This window comes from Amblyomma maculatum, chromosome 4 (assembly GCF_055883805.1).
Source record: "Amblyomma maculatum isolate TAMU_Amacu chromosome 4, ASM5588380v1, whole genome shotgun sequence".
NCBI classification, from domain to species: domain Eukaryota; kingdom Metazoa; phylum Arthropoda; class Arachnida; order Ixodida; family Ixodidae; genus Amblyomma; species Amblyomma maculatum.
In genome coordinates this window covers 15,094,057-15,111,391 of record NC_139347.1, presented here as the reverse complement: position 1 = coordinate 15,111,391, position 17,335 = coordinate 15,094,057, and the positions used below count along the sequence as shown (strand labels likewise).

General features: G+C 43.7%; 1 protein-coding gene across 1 annotated transcript in view; it reads right to left on the bottom strand.

The window, feature by feature from the left end:
* Window positions 1-17,270, bottom strand: part of LOC146190328 (SCY1-like protein 2) — a 41,911-nt gene extending 24,641 nt beyond the window's left edge. Inside the window, exons 1-9 of the mRNA XM_084600785.1 lie at window positions 16,852-17,270; window positions 16,321-16,488; window positions 15,830-15,987; window positions 15,360-15,504; window positions 13,270-13,419; window positions 4,465-4,680; window positions 4,287-4,406; window positions 3,755-3,880; window positions 1,096-1,272 (exon numbers count right to left, since the gene is read on the bottom strand). Of these exons, the coding sequence (XP_084456911.1) occupies window positions 1,096-1,272; window positions 3,755-3,880; window positions 4,287-4,406; window positions 4,465-4,680; window positions 13,270-13,419; window positions 15,360-15,504; window positions 15,830-15,987; window positions 16,321-16,482 (1,254 nt within the window). The 5' untranslated portion in view covers window positions 16,483-16,488; window positions 16,852-17,270. The remainder of the gene's footprint in view (window positions 1-1,095; window positions 1,273-3,754; window positions 3,881-4,286; window positions 4,407-4,464; window positions 4,681-13,269; window positions 13,420-15,359; window positions 15,505-15,829; window positions 15,988-16,320; window positions 16,489-16,851) is intronic.
* Between the last annotated feature and the right edge of the window lie 65 nt (window positions 17,271-17,335).

The following is a 17,335-nucleotide window of genomic DNA, read 5'->3' as shown; positions in this document are numbered from 1 at the left end:
TTCAAGAGACATATTTCTAGTTCTTTAGACACAGACGAAGGGAGAACACAGACACCACAACTGCTAGACATCAACTGAATTTATTGACAGTAATCACGAATTTATATAGGCAAACACGCTCGTGCTTAAAAAGTGTCAATGGCTAAACCACATGCGTGAAGACACCCTCCTCTCCAAAAACTTCATTTCCTTTTTCGTCAAAACAATGTTAGGCTTGCTTACGCATTATGCCTAGCATTTGTGGTGTGCGTGTTCTCCCTTCGTCCCTGTCTAAAGAGCTAGAAATATGTCTGTTTAATCTAAACACCAACTCGCCTAACTTTCTGCGTTAAATCCCTTCATATGTATTGCATTACATAAAAGAACACTTGACATTTGCAAAGTGCCCACTCCAAACCCAGCCTTACGAACATCCCTGAATGGCCTAGAGGTTGCATGTCTGACTCGTGATCACAGGTTTGATTTCCCTCTCACCTTCCAGTTTGGCAGCTGTCGAGTTGGCAGGTAGCCTTGTAATAAATACCTTCATGCCTGAAATTCATGTCACCTGCCAACCCCCACATGGCCGAGGCATGCTGGCAACTTTTCATTGACGATTCCCACCTCCACTCAACTTTCCACCTTACATTTCCACCTTACATTTCCACCTTTCCCTCTTCTACCTCTGCCATCCTCAGTCAATATGTACATCCTCCTCCTCAGCCTTACATTCTCTCCCTTCCTGTGAGGCAAAATTCCTGTGCTCTCGCCATGGCTTTCTGCTTTCACAATAGTTATGCTTCAGTTTCTAGGCTTCATCATACCCTCTTCCTTCCTCCCCACAAAGTCCACGCCACTAGATCACCCACTGCCCTCTTTCCTTCCTTCTAAATGTGGTAATGAGATTTCCACTTCTCCACTCTACCATCTGCTACAGGTGGCAAGGTTGTGTTCCTTTCTTTCTGCTGCTACCTGCCATGGCAGGAGGTGGCATGTTATGCTAACACCAACAAAAACTATGCCAATTACTATGAATGCAGGAAAGGGCACCAAAGAGCTGCACTTTAAAATGAGAATTTCGGCAGAAGCATGATCCATTTGCAGACATATGCATACCTGAACAGGTTCTCTCAATCTGAAGATTGGGATCAGGTCCGGCAGGATGACAGAGCAAAACTCTTCTTTAGTGGCCTGCTCAGCGATCAGTAGCACACTGGGCAGTACAAACGGCACCATGTCGGCGTTGGCATACTCCTTCGCCAGGCACGGTAGGACACGGTGCAGTGCCACACGCTGCAACCAACACCATACAGGGAATAATGATTAAGTGCACACTTCAAAGGAGAACACTGCCCCAAAGCACCAGAAGACATGAATGGACGCATATGTTGCACACCCCAAAGTCGACATAAATTCAATTCTCCAAGGAAGTTTTGTTTGTTTGTTTTGTGGGGTGTAACGTCCCAAAGCAACTCAGGCTATGAGAGATGCCGTAGTAGAGGACTCTGGAAATTTTGACCGCCTGGGGTTCCTTAATGTGCACTGACGTTGCACAGCACACGGGCGCCTTGCTTTTCGCCTCGATCGAAAAGCTGCTGCCGTGGCAGGGATTCGATCCCACATCCTTAGGAACAGTAGTCGAGCGCTGTAACCACTGCGCCACCGCGGTGGGGCTCTTTAAGGAAGTGTTTAAAGAAAGCATAGCAAGAAATCTGCCTCTACACTTTCTCCCGCTGTTAGAAGCTAAGCTTGCACACTGTCCTAACCCCACGTAATGTCTGTACGACTGTCAACAATAAGGCCAAAAGGGACGGGTTTTGGAGGTCAATAACTGCAACCAAATGCTCCTTGCAGGTGACATGGCAACAGAGCTATCAGCTGAACAGAACTGAATTTCTACCTGGCATATTTGCTCATTACTCCCAAACAAGCAAGCAAAGTTGTTCTGTTAATGAGCAAAGACCTGTTTATACAAAACACATTCCTACTAAAGAACACTGTGAAAGCTACATGAACAACCAGTGAAAGTGGCAATGAAGTTAATATGCCACATTTACTCTAACAATGAATGCACGCCAAAGCCCGGCTCTCAAAAAGTGTGATTTTTTTTCCCTGCGCGTAATATACACACATCATTCTTTCGGCACACAATATGCTGACAATGATAATGAACTCCAGCAGGTGTATTTTTTAGACGCTGAAACAGCTACACAGCAATAAGAGCTACCGGCTAGGACAAACCAACAAGAATGTTCACAGGAGAAATCTGAAAAGCCATAAGAATCATGCATGGGCACAAAGCATTTCTCTTTTCAATTGGTTGTGCTGAGGATAGTAGCAGCTTGCACTGGTTGGGTTTTGCGCTACACACTGCCAGCAATGCTAGAGGTAACTCTCGTCGAGCTGTCTTTGGACAGCATTATGGGTTGCTAAATGTGTCATACATGCAAGTTTTGCATGCAAGGTTGTCTGTACTAGCAAAGTAATAGTGCGGAAGAGTGCACTTATTTTATGTGGAAAGTGAGCTGTATCGGATAAATTATTTGTCCCAGCAGCCTGCATTTTTTCCAACTTTGAAGCTTAATGTCTTTTTTCTAACTGCTTCACCCCATCTAGAACACAATCTCCCTATATTGGGATGCTTTTGAGGAAGAAACGCAATTAATTATATGTGTAAATTAGGTAACAACAATAGTATGCACTAATCTTCCACAGCACAAGCCATACTGCACGAGTCATGAGTTCAGGCAAGCCATTTCTCATAAGTAGACTCTATATCTCACACATATATTCATTAGCATGCAGTCGTGACTCGTAAGAAAAACTTTTGTGTGAAAGACCACCCAGCATAAAATATAAAGCCTTGCTATAATCAAGTCACATGAACTTGCCTGCGTGGCCTGTGGGTGGCATGTCTAACTCGATATGCAAGGGACCCAAAGGGTTCAGTTGCCATCTCGTCCTCCCCCATCTCAAAGGAGAAACTAGAGATGGGAGACGATTCAGCCATGACACATGGTCTCGTGAGCTCACACTACACAACTACCAGTCAGTATCTGGCCATGTCACCTGCCAACTACCACTTGTCAGAGACAGACCCGTAATTTTTCACGTACAATGCCAACGCAGACACCAAAGCCAGTACCGGATTTTACAGAGAACGAGGTCTTCAATGCTATAACATCAGCAGTGACATGGTTGGCATGCAAAATGTTAAGACACGTCACCACCATGATGGACATCGTTTTCAGTTGAACTTGGCAGCTGAAAAGTTCAATGACTGCAAGTGACCTCATTCTAAACCGGTTGGCAATGCTGGAAAGACAGAAAAATTTGGCTTTATAAGGAAGATGTACTCAACACAGAAAAAGACTAATACACCTGCCCCTACTACTACTGAAGCATTCGGCTCCTCTACGTGTTTTTCTGCAGGAGCAATATGTGCATGCAAAGCATTATATAAGCTCTCTCAAAAACAGGGAAGACTACCAAATATATAAAACACAGCTTTTCAAGCACATTTCCTACAGTGATTGATTTTGTTACGTCCAGTGCATCCCATTCAGAATGGCAGAACAAAAGAACAGCATACTTTTATACAGTGATATGTACAGATGTAGTATAGTCATGTAAAAGCAATCAGACAACCAACGAGACACGGAGAGCAAAGGTGGACAGGGTATAGAGGTGCAAAAGCTCAATGCACCACTATTTATAAAGAAAACTTAGTAATGATCAGTTACAGCCAAGGTGAAATGCCTGGGACATCACGCACCTTGGGCATTTGAGCAAGCACTTGGGGCAGCCCCTTGTACACGTGAGACTTCTGGAGGTTGTCCCACTGGTAGAGGGAGTCCAAGTACTGCAGAGTTTTCACACCCACATCCTCCAGGAACTTCAGCTGCACATGGAAGCCAGATTATCAAAGCATGTTCGCCAGCAACCCGACTAATAAATTGCTGAGCACCACTGTTTGCCCCATTTATCACACGACTCGTGCACACATGCAAAGTAGTCTTAGTAGCCAGTGATCATGTCACTTTAAATGCTTTTCATGGTTTCTCATTAAAGGTGCATGTAGCACGGAAGACATGCCATATTCTAGTGCTCTGAAGCATTGCAAACACCGTAGAAGCCCTGCCGTGTGTGTCAACTGCACTTACAGTCATGCAAAGAATGCACTGTGTGCTTTGGACAAACACTGCATTAAACTAAGCATGGAGTTACACTGATGAGCTCTTTCTCAGCAATGCATATACACAGAAAAAAGCTGAGAATGCCCAAAATACAAACAAGACGGAACTCACTTTGGAAAACTGATGTGCATCAGGCCTGATGTCAGGTGTGACGCTCAGCAGCATCCTCACATGTTCCTTGGCATCTTCGGGCAGGGCGCCGAGCTTCCCAGTAGACAAGTGCTTCAAGTGCTGAGGAAGAAGATGGCACTGAGCAATGCAATTCATGCTGCACACGCACACACCCCACCTTGTTTATACACTGCTTCAGAGCTGCCACACTGCTGTTGGCATTGTATAGAGTGCTGCCCTTGTTGTAGACGGCATAGACGAGAACGCCCAGGCTGAACATGTCGCTCGCAGAGTCATTGGAGTCTGCCAGGATGCATTCGGGTGCCAGGTAGTTCAAGTCTGGATGGGCCACGGATGGCAGGTCTGGCTCCAGATTCAAACTCCGGTACGTGGGCTGTGCATCGAGTGACAGCATGTTGGAAGTACCGCGCCACGCGGTTGGTAAACAGTGATCCCTAACGTAGAAAATGATCAAGGCTGTACCAAAATTACTGGCCATTTTTATGTGGCTCAGTGTAAAACAGTTCGACATAAAAAAAAAAAAAGAAAGAAAATTCCAGTCCGCAGACCATCTGTTGTCGTCTTAAGCCAGTAACCGTATGCAGGCACAAACTGATCAGTCTGACCTAATATCAGCAGCCAGCTGTGAGATTTAGTTTAATCCAAAATAAGCTGAGCTTGTAAGTGGCCAGTCCATGCTGCATGCACATGCAGGGAGACTGAAAATATGGCAGGCTTTTCTAAGGTTCCAGCTGAAAAGCAAAACTCAGCAACACTATATCATCCTAGCTTTAAAGGGACCATGAAACAATGTATAGAAAAGGTATAGGAATTGGTACCCCATCACTCTAAGGCAAAAATTCTTACGATAGCTTCACTAACTCCAAATATACGAGGAGGTGCTGAAAATTTTCTGGCTTTGCACAGAAAGAATGTAGTCAAAGTTTTGAAAGTGCACATTTATTCAACATATTCTCCCCCGAGTCCAATGCACTTGTTACATCGTTCCTTCAGCTTTTCTGCTCCATTTAAAAAAAAGTCGCCAAACTAGCTTTCAGCAGCAAGTTCGACGTCAGCAATGTCATCAAAATGATGACCCTTTAGATGTTTCTTCAAGTTGGGGAACAGATAATAGTCAGAAGGAGCCAGGTCAGGTGAATAGGGGGTATGATGGCCCAAATGGAAACCGAGGGTCTTCAGTTTGACAGCCACAACTTTGGACGTGTGTGCAGGTGCATTGGCCTGCAACAAAAGGATTCCTTTGTTTAGCTTTCCCCAGCGTTTCGTCTGAACTGCCTCTTTCAGCTTGTCGAGGAAGCCTGCGTAATATCCTCCGCTTACACTACAGCCCTGAGGTAGATATTCCATCAACAGAACACCATCTTTGTCCCTGAAGATGGACGCCATGACTTTTTTGGCCAATTTCTGAGGGCGGAATTTTTTCGGTCGCGGGGACACAGAGTGGCGCCATTCCTTTGACTGTTCCTTGGTTTCGGGATCATGGATGTGGAGCCATGTTTCATCCTCAGTCATTAATCTATCGAAAAAGTCTTTTGTAGAATCAAAATGGGTCAAAACAGCTCTGAATGCCTCAGCTCGAGCCTCCTTCTGTTCACTGTTCAAACATTTCAACACCCACTTCGCTGAAAGCTTGCGCATGTCTAGGATATTGGTAATATTAAAACCAACATGCTCCCGGGAGATGTCCAGTATCTGGGTTTTTGGCGAACATTCGCCGATCCTCAAGAAATGGCTTATGGAAAGAATCGCTTGTTGCCGGGTCTGTTGAGGTTGTGGGGCGCCCACTAGGAGGCTCGGCTTCAACAGTGAAATTCCAAGTCTTGAATAGAGCAACCCAGATTTTAACAGTGCTGTAGGAAGGACATTTCTCCCCTAGTGTTTGTGACATCTCACTGTAATTGTCCTTTGTAGACTTTCCCTGCAGAATCAAAAACTTCATCGCGACCTGTAACTCTACAAGAGTTAAACTTTCTTGTGCCTCTGCCATCTCACGTTCTACATGAAATTAAAATAGTTTTCAAAATCAGAAACATCTGATACTGACTCAGTTACATAACAAGATATCATGCTATTTTATGGTACCAAACTAATTTTTCAATTCGACATCAAAGAGGGCTAAGCCAGGAACTTCTCAGCACCCCCTCGTATATTGGTGATCAGGAGTAATGCTCCTACTCTCTCCTTTCAACTCAACACATGCACGAAGGAATGCACACATCCCACCCAAGTCCCTTGGGTGCACCCAATTGGATGGCTCGCCCAGATTCCCCACTCTGTCAGCATGACAGGGGTGGCTGAGAATGTGCGGTGATGTGTCGCCTGAATTGGCTGCAAGGAGAAATTCTGGAAAACTATTTGCAAATTACAATGCGGACGCAGGGATTTACATTGGTTAGTTAGTTTATATGGGGTTTTATGGCACATAAGCAACGGCGGCTATCATGCGCCAGACACCAGGTTAGATGATCTATCGGATGTCTAAGGTTATGATACTTATATTTGGTTTAAAACATTGGCTTTCTTTAGAAATGCGCAAATAATAAAAAAAATCTACAAGTGCTTGTTCTCCTAAAAGCAATGCAGGGTGAAATAGAATGTGTTCGTTGTAAAATACAGTAGAATATTTTTTCCTGTGTTCTTCAAGTTGTGAGCATGAAATTAAAATATGATTAACTGTGAGCTCATCACCACACATTTCACACACAGGTTTGTCTTTTTTTCGGAAATTATGACTGATGTGCGTGTGACCTGTGCGTAAACGACATAAAATTATCTCGATTAATTGTTTCTATGTTGGCATGATTTCCATTCTTCCGATATGGGCTTTAGGTTATGAAGCTTGTTATTTAGTTCATTTTCCCAAGCGGCCTGCCACTTAGCTCTCAGTTTGTAGCGTACTAATTTCACACACTCTCTGTTTGGCACATTATTTTGTGCCACGCCACACAGAGATTGCTCATTCATTACCCCTTATCCCAACTTGACTGGGTACCCAGAAGAATTTTAGAGTATGTTTTCGTCTTGTTTGGTTTGGTTTGGTTTGGTTTGTAGGGTTTAACGTCCCAAAGCAACTCAGGCTATGAGAGACGCCGTGGTGGAGGACTCCGGAAATTTCGACCACCTGGGGTTCTTTAATGTGCACTGACATCGCACAGCACCTTGTGCAATGTCAGTCTTTTGATATTCGTCTTTTCGTCTTGTGATATTTAATATGTTGTGTATAATGTTTCCTATCAGTGGTTCAACAGCATTGTTGGAGTTTATTGCTGCGATGACACTTAATGAATCTGTGTAAATGATGCTGTATTTGATGTTCGCATCTAACATTTTCTGCACGACAACATAACAGCATAGCACTCGGCTGTAAAAATTGATGCACATTGAGGCAGTCTTATTATTTTCTCTGTTTTGCTTTGCACTACTGCACTACCAACATAGTCTTTAGTTTTGGAGCCATCTGTATAAAATGCAATGTCATTTTTATATTTTTCTTTTAATGCGAGGAATTCTTGTAATATATGCTCAAGTGGTGTGCATGTTTTCTGAAACTGTATTAGTGTGTACCATGGTGGGAGTGGTTTATTTCTTGGGGCAATACTTGGCATTTCGCTAATGTCCAAGTCCTGGCATATTTGTTCAAAGCACACGACAAGTAGCTTAATAATCCAGGGTTTGTTGCTGGAGATTGTTCTAGATGAACATTTTGTGACTATTGACTAACAGAGATGTTTTGGCTGAGAACAGGTTTTAAGGATGTATGTGCATGTTAGTGCAGTTCTATTTTCTAGGGCAGGTTCATTTGTTTCTACGTAAAGACTGGCTATTGGAGATGTTCGGTACGCACCAGATGACAGCTGTAAATCAAGATTGTGTATGAAATGAAGTCGTTTTAAGTAAGAAGGTCTAGCTGAGCCATATACAGTAAAATATCACTTGAACGAACGTCACTTAAACGAAGTATTCAGTTGTACGAACTTTATTAATTTCCCCCGCCGAAGCTCCATTGAACGCTATGCAAACGCCCTTCATTTTAACGAAATTCAATTGTTGCTCATTTCAGTTCTACGAACATTTTCTATAACGTCATCCTGTTTTTCCCACGTCATACTGAGCATTTCAACCAGAACAACGTGCACATTTTACTGAATATTTTGAGAAACATATTTTATTAGCGCGTGACGAAAGCTGGCCGTCATTTAGCTCTAAGCTTAACTGGCTATCTAAACAAGCCTGTGTCTGGCGGAATCACAGCTATCTTTGTATGCTTAATTGGATCCACAGTCATAGGCACCCATAGCCACAACGTCAGCCCTACAAAGCTTCTTAGCTCCAAGGAAGGCTGGTTGGTTGGTTGGTTTGTGAGGTTTAACGTCCCAAAGCAACTCAGGCTATGAGAGACGCCGTAGTGGAGGACTCCGGAAATTTCGGCCACCTGGGGTTCTTTAACGTGCACTGACATCGCACAAGGCGTACGTATACATGCTCGTTATTTGTGATCTACGGAAGGAATCATTTAGTTAAAGGAAATGAATGCCTCTGCTGCCCAGCAGACCGTTCCGCCTGACGAGGTTCACGGGAGCTTGCACGCAGTGACTGAGGCCAAGACCACTGCAGTCCTAAGCTCAAAAGTGCTGCAAAATTTCAGTTCAGCAAACTTTCACTTTAACAAACATTTTCTTACGGTCCCTTGAAGTTCGTTCAAGTGAAGCTTCACTGTACTATGCATCCATAGTCCAACTTTGAGCGCACCACAGAGCGACAGATTTGTAAAAGGCATAATCGATCGGACCCCCACTGTTTTTGCGACAGCACCTTTAGAATGTTAAGGGCTAGGGTAGCTTTCTTCTTCAGGCAGTTTATGTGGGGTACAAATATAAGTTTTCTGTCAAATGTGACACCTAAAAGTTTCTTGTTTTACTGGTAGTATGGTTTGGTTCAAGTATAGTGTGGGATTGATCTGTAAGCCTCGTTGCAGTGAAAACACAACGGCTACTGTTTTTTGGGGAGAAAACTTAAATCCATTGATGTTTGCCCAGGTAGATAGCTTATTTAGTGTCATATGTGTTTGTCTCTCACAGGTGGATATGTTGGAGGAAGTGCATGCTATTTGTAAGTAATCTACATAAACGGAATACATTATGGACTTGGGGATTACTTTAGCTAATGAGTTCATTTTTACTATGAAGAGTGTTGTGCTTAGGATGCACCCCTGTGGTACATCATTTTCTTGTGTAAATGTTATGGACAGCACTGTGCCTAAGCGGACTTGGAATGCGTGATTGGTCAGGAAGTCATTCAGGCAGTTCAGCATCCTGCCACGGATTCCTAGATCTGCTAGGTCGCGTAGGATATCAAACCTCCACATGGTGTCGTAGGCCTTCTCCAGGTCGAAGAAGACCCCGATGCAGTGTTGCCTGTGGCTGAACACCTCCCGAATTGTATTTTCAAGACGGACAAGATGATCTGTTATTGAACATGATTTTTTTAAAGCCACACTGATGCGCATCCAGAAGTTGTCGGGTTTCTAGAACAAAGTCAAGTCTGCTTTCAAAGGATTTAGCAATACAGCTGGTACGGGCTATGGACTTGTAACTGTTAGGATTTGTGGGGGGTTTACCTGGTTTAAGAAAGGGTACTACATTATGGCTTTTTTCCACGCTTCTGGTATTTTGCCAGTTGTTTAAATTTTGTTAAAGAATTTTAGCAATTGCTCTACGGCAGCCTGAAAGAGATGGGCGAAGATTGCATAGTGCACATTATCAGGGCCTGGTGCTGTTTTCTTTCCTGAGGTTAACACTCTGTTTAGTGCGTGTATTGTGAAAAGTCGGTTGTATTCTTCATGTAAACCTGCTGCAGAAGAAACCTTGTGTTTTTCTGCGATTGTTTTATGTGTTTTAAATGTTAGAGTGTAGTTGGACGAGCTTGAAACATTGCCAAAGTGCTCGCCTAAAATGTTAGCTTATTCTTCTAATGTTGTCTGTGTTCTAGGTGGTGTCAACATAGGATATGTGTAAGGGGTAAAATTTGCAGTGAATTTGCGTGCCTGTCCCCACATTTTTTTAAAGGGCAATGAGCTGTTTGTGGAAGACATATATTTTTGCCATGAGGTTTTTTCTGCATTTCTCCATACATACCGCACTCTGGCTCTAGCTTTTTTGAAGTTAACTAGATTCTCTGCAGTCGGATATCGACGAAGGACACCCCATGCTTTGTTCTGCTCCTTTTTTGCTAGTTTACATGCCTCTGTCCACCTTACCTTGTGTTTTTTTTCTTGTATGTATTGACGTTTGTGGAATAGCTACTAAAGCTGCTGATATTTACGCACGTGGTAAACCTTTCATTTATTTGTTCTACAGTCAAATCTTCAGAGCATACTTTTTCTAGTGCAGCGTTTGTTCTAAAAACCGACCAATCGACGAGGTAAAGCTTCCTACGCCGTGGCCTTGATGGAATGATGGGTATAGGGGATGATAAATTTAAAATCGGGTAAATGGTCACCCCCCTAGGGTCATCTAAAACATCCCAGTTAAAATTGTTAAAGATGGATGGGGATGAAAGAGCTAAATTAAGACAGCTTATGTTGCCTGAGCTCGGACAGCAATATGCCTGGTTTCCAGTATTCAATAGACATATGTTATTAGACAAAATAAGGTCTCCTATAATTTGCCCTCTCGTGTTAGTTTGTTCACTCCCCCAAAAGGAAGAATGCCCGTTAAAATCCCCAACTACCACGTATGTCTCTGGCAATAGTTGAAGAAGATCTTCTAAGTCACAGACTGTAAATGTTAGGTGTGGTGGTAAGTATAAGGAACAAACTGTGATTGTTTTGTGGCTTACTATGTTGTCTGCGTTATGATTGCCACGCCTCCCGATAGTCGGCTGGCCTGTTGTCTGTATTGTCGGAAGGTTTTGTATATTTTGAGGATATTTTTGTTCTGTGGACCAAGGTTCGTTTCCTGAAGGCATAAAGAAATAGGTGCCATTGATGTAAGTATATCTGTGATACCTGTATAGTTTCTCAGCAAGCCTCTGCAGTTCCAGTGTATTATGTAAGCCATAGTGGTACGTTAGGGACTAAATGTTTCCATTCTGGCGGGTCACTCTATGTTTCCCCTTGCTTTCAAGCGAGTGCCGTCGCCCCTGCACCACAGTCGTGGTGAGGGTAATATCCATCGCCTCACTCGAGGCGCTGGAGGTCCGTGATGTGGCCACGGACAAACAATTTTTAAGCCTCCCCCTGCTAGGGGAAACCTTGCGGACTCCCGACTGCACAGTTGGCGGGCCCTCTTTTGGAGTTAACAGGACAGCCTTGGCTGCCTCTGCCTGGGGTGGACTTGCTGGGCCTACCACACGGTCCGAAGACGCCTTGGTAGGTACCATGTTTTTTCTGGCGCTCCACCCCTGCGCGCAGTCTCCGCATAGTCTGTCTTGGCCTGGAATATGAATATGTTTGTTTTTTGTAACCGTTTCCTGGCTTCTGTGAAAGAGATATTTTCCTTTGTTTTGATAGTTATGATTTCTTTTTCTTTTTTCCATTGTAGACAAGACCTCGAATATGCTGGGTGGTCCACATCACAGTTTGCGCAATGAGAAGCTGTAGAGTCGCAGTTGTTGGTAATGTGCTCTTCGGAAGCACATTTTGCACAGGTTGTACGGCCACGGCAGCTGCGTGATCCATGGCCATATCTCTGACAGTTGAAACATCTTCGGGGGTTGGGTATGTAGGGTCAGACTTCTATTTTTAGGTAGCCGACTTCGTTTTCAGGGAGTGTGCTTGCACTGAAAGTCAGTATGAGGTGCATAGTCGGTATTTCTTTGTCATCTTTTCGAATTTTAATTCTTTGCACATTCACTACATTCTGGTTGGCAAGACCATCCAACATTTCTTTTTCGGTGATGTGGAGAAGATTTGTCGGAGATCACGCCGCAGACAGTGTTCAAAGACCTATGGGAAGTTATTGTCACAGGGAAGTCCCCAATAGACTGAACATTCATCAGCTTTGAATGTTGCGTTGAGTCATTAAGTTCAAGCAGCAAGCCTCCGCTAGTTATCTTAGTGAGTTTGTAGTGAGGCGGGACTTGTGCAACTTTGCGGTGCTTGACTGTCACATGCATTTCTCATCTACTGCCTCTTAAATGACAGACACAGCAGAAGATGACGCCGTGTTCATGCAAGGCACTGTTTTTTTACATGAAATCAAACTCAGTTCTATTCGCAGCCATTTTACATATATGCTATTGATAAAGAGGTACTCCCACAAGGTGTAAACAAAAAAAAAGTTATAAGTGCAAGAAAAAAAAGAAAACTGCACAAGGATGATAAGACAGGGATGGAAAGTATTTTAGAGCATTTTTTTCATAAAGTAACAAGGCACGTTTGGTAAGCAGCAAGGTAGTTATCGGGCAGCATCTTCAGGGCCATGTCACTAACAACTGATAGGGTATAGTAAAGACCCTGATATAGCAAAGATAATTGCCGATCCGAGTGACTTTAGTATAAAGGGGTTCTGCTGTAGACCCCGCCATGCCCCCAGGTGGAGAAGGCATCATCGCTGCTGCAGGCATGTTCAGATTATGCAAGCAGGTGGCGTGACCTAGTCTGTCAGTCACTATATGACACATTGTCCCTCTTGCTTCACTCTAGTGATCCAATCAAGCAATCACAGTGTGACACAATGCACCCCTCTCATCATCTCTTTACCTTCCCTACCACTCTTCTCTAAAAGTGGATAGGGGATTTCTTTCTCTTTATTTTGTCACCCGCCAGCCGAGGCTTCAGATGGATGGACAGATTTTACCAATCTGGGGCCTCTAATGCAAATGAGTTAGTTAAAAAAAGTATCACACACTTCCTTTCCCAAGTTAGGGTTTCCTATGTCTCAGCCGGCCTTTCTAAGCCAACAAAATTGTGTCTGGATTTACAGGCAGTGTGTTCCGCGAGGACGAGTAAAAAGGGGCCCACCTGGGGGTCCTGGGGATTATTGGCACCTATGCTGAAGTCAAATCCTGCAATCTTCCAGGCACCCTTCTTGTTGACCACTATGGACTGTGGGCACAGATTGCGGTGGAGACGCTTCACATCATTATGAAGAAAGGCTAGACCTTCGGAGACCTGAAAATTTGGAACATGGGCAAATGCGTTCAGGATGCAAGAGGTTTAGACAGCAGCTCCTTCTGGAATATAACCCTTATAGCTAGATAAAAATCTCTGAAAAGACAGCTACGTAATATAGTACAAAATTCAGCATTAACTGTATGCACAAAAAAATGTGGGAGCAAGGATGCTACCAAGGCATGTGTTTGAGGCCTCAGTCATATGACCCACTGGTCACATCACCATTGGCTCACCAATAACATTGAGTTACATGATCTTTCTGTATGGTGTTGGCCTTTTGCATTGTGTTTTGCAGTGCATAAGTAAATAAGCTATCATGAACCAACCACAAGGCAGGCTGTCGGTTTTGTAAGTCTCTAAACATATTTAAAATTTTGTGTTTTGCTAAAACGATGGAAAATGTTTTTCCCTCAATTTGTTGAGCTTCCAGCTTTGCACACAAACAAAACATGATTTACGGCGACCACTCCTCTGCACTGCTCACTTGTTGCGTGGTCTCTCTTCAACTGAAAGAATAAAACTGTGTGTGATGCTATGGGCATATTCAATGTAACAGCAACATAAAATGACTTCAATAAATCGTCCTTTGTGTGAGCGTGGCTTCCATTCTGCTATGACAGGTTTTACTAAGTATGCAACTCAACATTTACTTCAGTATTACATTGAGATTGCCATTTATCTCTGAGCTTAAAACGCCCGAACGTGATTGTATCTATGTAGGGAACACATTTGTTTTGATCTGTTTGAACTCTTTATGGACGATACGTAACTTTGCCACAACGCTTTTTTTGCCACTGCTGAGGATACGTTGGGCTTAGGTTGGGTGCCATCAAACACTTTCCTGAGCTTTGTTTTGTTCCTGTTTTGTACCTCTACATCCTTGTGATTTTGTTTTACCACTTCAGATGAGTAAGAAATAGCAAAGTACACAGCAGTAGTAATGCAGCTTGTGAATGCTTCATTATTAGGTTTATCTATGCAGAAATTATCAAACTCTTTTACCTAGGCTGATCTTATCTCGAAACTGTGCCCACTCGGCTAAGTGTAGCTTCTAATGTCATGGTTTTGTTGGGATGACTCCTGGTGAAGATGTTAAGCTGATTCATAGAGGTAAATGGTTGGTTCCATATGGGCTGTTTAAGACATTTATAAAGGTCATTTTTCCTGAGCTAGGAGAACAATAGAATTTCTGCTGTTAGGAGATGGTTTGGTACACAGTGTAAGATCCTCAACAACTTGATTTCTAGCAGTGGTTGTCACTAACCCAAAAGCTGGACTATGCATTAAAACCTTTGGCTATTTAGTACCACTCTGGTAGCTGATCTAAAAGGTCTTTTAATTTAGGGATGGTAAAATTAAGATTTGGTTTTGGGTATATGCAACACACTTTGTTTTAAATATGCAGGGTGGCTGCCACAGCTTCTAATCTGAAGGTAGGCTTATGTTTTCAAGCTGCGACTCCATTTTTGACTAAATAACAACGGCACTGGAAAGCGTGCTCGCCTGTTGAGCATGTTATGCCCACCATGCCATTGGTGTCGGCAGCTCTGAATGCTCTGGCTGTACCGCTGGCATTTAAAGCAGCATGGTGGATTTGGTACATATATACTGCCTAAGTTGTACCTATGTAGATCTACGTAGCCTATTTCTGCAGAGTACAGGGGTATGCTTGATGTAAATGTGAAGACAATGTGTTTTCTAGATTTTCTTGTTGTCTGGCCTCATTTTTGTTCTGTGCATGGTGGTAACATTTTGATCCTTTAAGCCTTCAAGAATTTCTTCAGTTAGACATTTCAGAGTGTCATTCGAAACAACTGTGCAGACTGTATGGCTGTTATTGCCATCTAAAAGTATGTCAAAAACTTCACTTGTGCGCTGCATAGAACTGCATACTGTCAGCACTGTTCATCAACTAAGCAAGGTTGCACAATACGTACCTGTAAAAAGCCATACTTGATTTCTACGTCATACAGCTGATAATCCTTGAGCTCAGAAGGAGGTGGAACGGGCATGTTCTCATTTTCGCCAAGAACGTTGGCTAAACTGCAGAACACTGGCTCGGTTGCAAATGCCAGACTCTCTCTGCATGCACAAAAAGAAGTGTAGGAGAGCAAGTGGCTTGACTTGAAGGAACAACGTCTGAAGGAATATTAGCATTCATAAAAGCCCATGTTATTAATAACAAGCTCATGAGAAGGCAAGACATGAGGCCATAGGTCATTTAAGCACACCATTAACTTGATAATTTCTGGCATGGGTACCAGTAGGTATACATCCTTTCTTAATATGCAAATGAGCCCAATTACTCCTAAAATGCATAACATCTCAGGTTTCAACCAGACTTCTACATTAATCGGGCAGACCTCAGACTGATTCATGGTGGAAAAGTGCCAGAATGGTGCATCACCTTGATTCTTCCATGGGATGCTGAACAGTGAGAATGCTGGGATGTCGAAGACGTGTTAACTGAGCCACTCCTTGCTTGAGGAGCTCAATTATATGCTCCCTATCTCGCTTGGAGTAGCGGTCTAAAAGTTTCTTTTCAAGTACAAACACAGCTGCTTCCTGCAATAAAAACAATTGAGAACGTTAGGCAAACATATTGTTGTTTTTTGATGTTATGTGACACTGCTATGGGTTGTTACAAGCTAAACAAAAACAATGAACAGGTTCACAGGTCCACAGAGGTCAGTCCCAGCCACATTACAGCATCTGCTAAGTCGTAGAGGCAGACAACTTGATTGGCCATTACAATGATGCAGCCATTCAACAAAGACTAACTAGATTAACTAACTACTTAAACTCGCACAAGTCACTTTCTTAAGCAGTCAGTGGCTTTCCTGCCACTGTGCAAGCATACTCCTACATGCAGAACAGACAGCACAAACAAGTGAATACCTCTTTGGTGCTTCGCTTTAGGGCTTGGAATACTTTCCAGAGTAGGCCAGGGCCAGCACTCCCCACATGTCTGACAATTTCATACTCTCGTGTCACTGGATTGCCAGGCAAAACAGTGCTCAGGTTAGATACTGTGCTCCTTAGCCGGTTGAACACGTCCATTTTGAACTGCGATTGCATGAAAGGAAAAACCACATTTAGTACAAGCATACAAGTCAAGCACCGAATCTGAGGCTGATTTACAATGACAACACATTTATATCAGACACCGCGACGATAACCGATGATTTGAAATACTTTTTGAACTCCAGTTTTTCCTGTTTGACTGCACCTGAGTGACGCGCCCACGTTAACGCTTGCCTTTTACTAAGGTGCAGATGTCCATATCCACAAGGCTGATAAAATGTGGGTGGCGGTTATCGGTCGTTTATATCTGGACTTTGGCAACTACAGACGATGAAATGCTTGCGTTGCCTCGGCAAGCGACCATGCTCCCAAGCAGCAGCTCCCAAGGCATCGACTTATACTTACTAGCTTTCGGAAGAGCGAGGCGTGAGCTATCTACGCCGAGAAGGCTACATCTTTTCGGACTGACGAGTGCAGGTCGCAGCAGCTGCGAATGTCGCCGCAGTGGACAGTCGAGCGTTTAATTACCACCGCACTTTGCTGACAGCACAGCTGATGAGCACTCTGCGAGAAGCCTTTACGAAAGGGAGAACCCGCTTTCCGGCAGTCTCTGACCGGCGGCTCATACCAAGCAAACACGAGCAAGCATATCACGCCGAAACCCCGCACGATTTGGCAAAGGCATTTTTTGCCGAAGTGCACAACGGACGGCACCAACACGCCAACGGCACGCAGCCAAGAAACTACGTCACTACGGCCACTACGGTTGACTACGGCTACAGCACCACAGCACAGCACTTTCCACTTTCGGCTGAGCCATAGGCTACGCGTTGGTAGCGTTGGCGTTGGTTTTCGGACAGCTTGAGCAGCTTGAGTTCGGCTTCGCCTA